The sequence below is a fragment of the Rhineura floridana genome, chromosome 18, assembly GCF_030035675.1.
Source record: "Rhineura floridana isolate rRhiFlo1 chromosome 18, rRhiFlo1.hap2, whole genome shotgun sequence".
Lineage (NCBI taxonomy): Eukaryota > Metazoa > Chordata > Lepidosauria > Squamata > Rhineuridae > Rhineura > Rhineura floridana.
Genome location: NC_084497.1, coordinates 29,025,147 through 29,028,378, shown reverse-complemented (window position 1 = coordinate 29,028,378; position 3,232 = coordinate 29,025,147). Strand labels below are relative to the sequence as shown.

General features: G+C 55.4%; 1 protein-coding gene across 1 annotated transcript; it reads left to right on the top strand.

Annotated features, from left to right (window-relative positions):
• Positions 1-213: 213 nt before the first annotated feature.
• Positions 214-2,835, top strand: KLHDC7A (kelch domain containing 7A). Its single transcript, XM_061601944.1, has one exon. It carries the CDS (start codon positions 214-216, stop codon positions 2,833-2,835), a length of 2,622 nt encoding a protein of 873 aa, XP_061457928.1.
• The last annotated feature ends 397 nt before the right edge of the window (positions 2,836-3,232 follow it).

The window sequence follows — 3,232 nt, the reverse complement described above, 5'->3', positions numbered from 1 at the left end:
TATGCAAACCTCCTATGGTAAGCAGACACCTGGCAAGGAGAGGGGGAGAGCAGCCAGGGAGCCTGCAGTGTTCTCCTTTACCTGTCAGCAGGTAAAAGTCACCTTCCAGGGAGTCAAAGGAGGCAGGCCTTATCTGCTCAGAGCTGGTCTCTGCTCAGCAAATAATTAATTCGAGATTTCTCACATTCCTGAGCGCCCGGGTGATACGGGAGGATGACCCCCGGACTCGAGGCAAGCGGGGACCAGCCATCGGAAATGCAGCTGGCAGGACGGCTGGCCCTCTCAGCCGCTGCTTTCCTCTTGCTGGCTTTGGCGTACAGGTACTATAAGTCCCGGGTGTCCGGCAGCAGCCGACAGGGAGTCGACGGGGAACGAGGTGAGGCTGGCAAGAATGCAGAGGAAAAGGAGAGCTTGCATTGTGGTGGGGCAGGCAGAGAGGAAGAGCTGCCCCCGGGGCTGAGGCACAGGCGGGTCAATGGTACAGGGGCGAAGTCAAATGGCAGAGCCGGCCCTGCCGCCATGGGGAAATGCAGGCTGCAAGGTACACCTGTCGGGAGAGAGCTGGCTGAGGGCAAAGAGGAGAAGGAACAGGAGAGGGGGAGAATGAATGGCCTGGGGACTGGAGAAGAGTCAGGCAAAACATGCCCGGTGGCAGAAGCCATGGAAAAGAAGGAAAACAAAACTTTGGGTGCCATCCTCAGCAACAGAGGCGGGGCCAGAGCTACCAGCGGCACAGCAGCCATGGGGTCAAAGGGCAGGTCGGCTTCTCCAGATTTGCTCGGCCCGGGGGGCGGCATCTGCAATTGTAACGGCAGCCATAAGGGACCCGGCCGGGATTCTGGCTCTGTGAAAGCTGAACTGGGCCTGGTCCCCCAGGAGAAGGAAAGAGGAGAGAGAGAGCCTTATGCCGCAAATGGGAACGGATCCACCTTGGAAGGAGGGAAAGAGCAGCCACCTGGAGAAGGGCTGATGCAACAGGTAGCCCGGATCCAAAAGCAACAGGGGAGTTCCCAGTTGTCATTCCGTGCCACTTCTGACATGGGCCTGGAGATCAGCCAGAGCCACGCACGGTTGGACACTGCACACACGTTCTTTTCCGTTGCAGAAGTCCGAGTGGAGGAGAGCCTCATTAAAGAGGGAAGGGGTGCAGAGAGAAGCAACGGGCAACCAGAGATCCCTGGGCCCAACCTGAGAGGCAAAGTCTATGACTACCACATTCAGTCTGTCTCCCAGTCGGTCTTGAAGGAAAAGCCCTCGTATGCAAGCCTGGGCACCCAACCATACCCCAAGCTACCTGCAATGGACATGCCCAAGGACCCAGAGGAGAGGCTGAATGAGGAACCAGCCCACACTTCATCGACAGAAGAGGAGGAGGAAAGAACAGCCCTTCAGGAAGGTCCATCTCCTGGCTCTCTTCTGAGTCTTACACAGGATGAGGCAAAGCCCAGCCAGAACGAAGCTGTTGTCCAAGCAAAGAGCTCCAAGAAGCCTCCAGAAACTGGAGGCTGCTTCAGCCGGAAGGACAGCCTGCACAAAATCATAGATAACCCAGAGCTTCAGGTCCCGATGGAAGGATTTGGCTGTCTGGCATCTGGATCGTCAGCCTTTGACACGCCACCTCTCAGCCCCCTTCGTTCCAGCTCTGTTTCTTCACTGGTCGGATCTATGCAGAGCCTCCAAAGCGAGACGAGCGAGGAACCCGTGGTGGAGCTTGTGGCTGGCGCCAAGTTCTTCCACGTCCCACTGAGCTCAGAGTCCTCCATAGATGTCCACCTGGACTTAGGGAACTGCTACGAGGTCTTGTGCATGGCCAAGAAGCAGAAGCTGGAGAGTCTCCGGGAGGCAGCCTATAAGGTCATGAGTGACAACTACCTCCACGTGCTCAGGACCTACGCTATCTACAGCCGTCTCAATGCCATGGAGAGGGACCTGATCCTGCAGAGGAGGATGCGGGGGAGGAAGTACATGACTGTGGCAGATGTCAGCTCACAGGATCATAGCCAACATGCGAGCAGACTCTGCTACTACGATGACCAGAAGGATACTTGGCACCCACTGACGTACGTCCCTCTGGAAGCTGTATCCAGGGGCTGTGCTATGTGCAGCATGTTCAATTACCTCTTTGTGGTGGCTGGCTGTGAAGGGCGGGGGAAGCACCAGAAGCCATCCAACCGGGTCTTCTGCTATAACCCCGTAACCAACATCTGGCGGGAGATCTGCCCTTTGAACCAAGCCAGGCCCCATTGTAAGCTGGTGGCCTTAGATGGCTGCCTCTACGCCATCGGCGGGGAGTGTCTCTACACCGTTGAACGGTACGACCCGCGACTGGATCGCTGGACCTTCATCGCCCCTCTGCCCAATGACACCTTTGCTGTGGCCCACACCGCTACCGTATGTGATGGAGAGATCTACGTCACGGGGGGCACCTTGCGCTACATGCTGTTAAGATACACTGGCCGTTCAGATACCTGGAAGATCAGCCTTACTGGCGGGAGCAAACACAGGACCACCGAGATGGCAACTGTCAATGGTTTCATCTACCGCTTCGACCTGAACCGGAGCATGGGCATCAGCGTTTACCGCTGCAGTGCCAGGGCCAAGCTTTGGTACGAGTGTGCTACCAACCCCATACCCTTCCCAGCTTGTTTCCAGTGTGCCGTTGTCGAAAATCTGGTCTATTGCGTCAGCCGCCAGTTCAATATCCGCTTCCTTGCCGATTACATCTCACCACGGTTCGGGACCAAGGAGTTACAAAATTTCCCTTCCCCGAGAGGGACTCTTTTCCCTGTTACTCTCGTGCTGCCAGACAAAGAAGTGGTGCAGACAAGGGTCTGATGCTGATTGCGGGCACCACTTTATGACCCCAGGGGAGGTAACGCTGGTTGATTCCACAGGTCCTGCTGCCACCAATCTCCTCCTGCTTGCCAATTTCCACACATCCGTCAAGGGAGATGGAGCTACAAGCGGGTTGGCAGGATCTGTTTATTTTAAGATACTTAAGTCCTTGTAAATTTGCATGCAAATTAAACACAGCCTTTGGGGTCTTGGACGGTCGCCAATACAGGCCTTGTTAGCACAAATTTAGGCAAATGTCATGTTACCAGGGCGGCGTGTTTCTGCTGCACATCATCATTATCTGTGATGCTTTGGAGGCTTAACCTATGGTTGGGTAAACTCCCTACTCTCCTGCTCACAGTTCTCAAACTAATCTTCTGGTTTTGTTTATTTATGT

Bases quoted from the DNA above. Each gene is read 5' to 3' on its own strand.
- KLHDC7A (XM_061601944.1), top strand. From the start codon at position 214: ATGACCCCCGGACTCGAGGCAAGCGGGGACCAGCCATCGGAAATGCAG.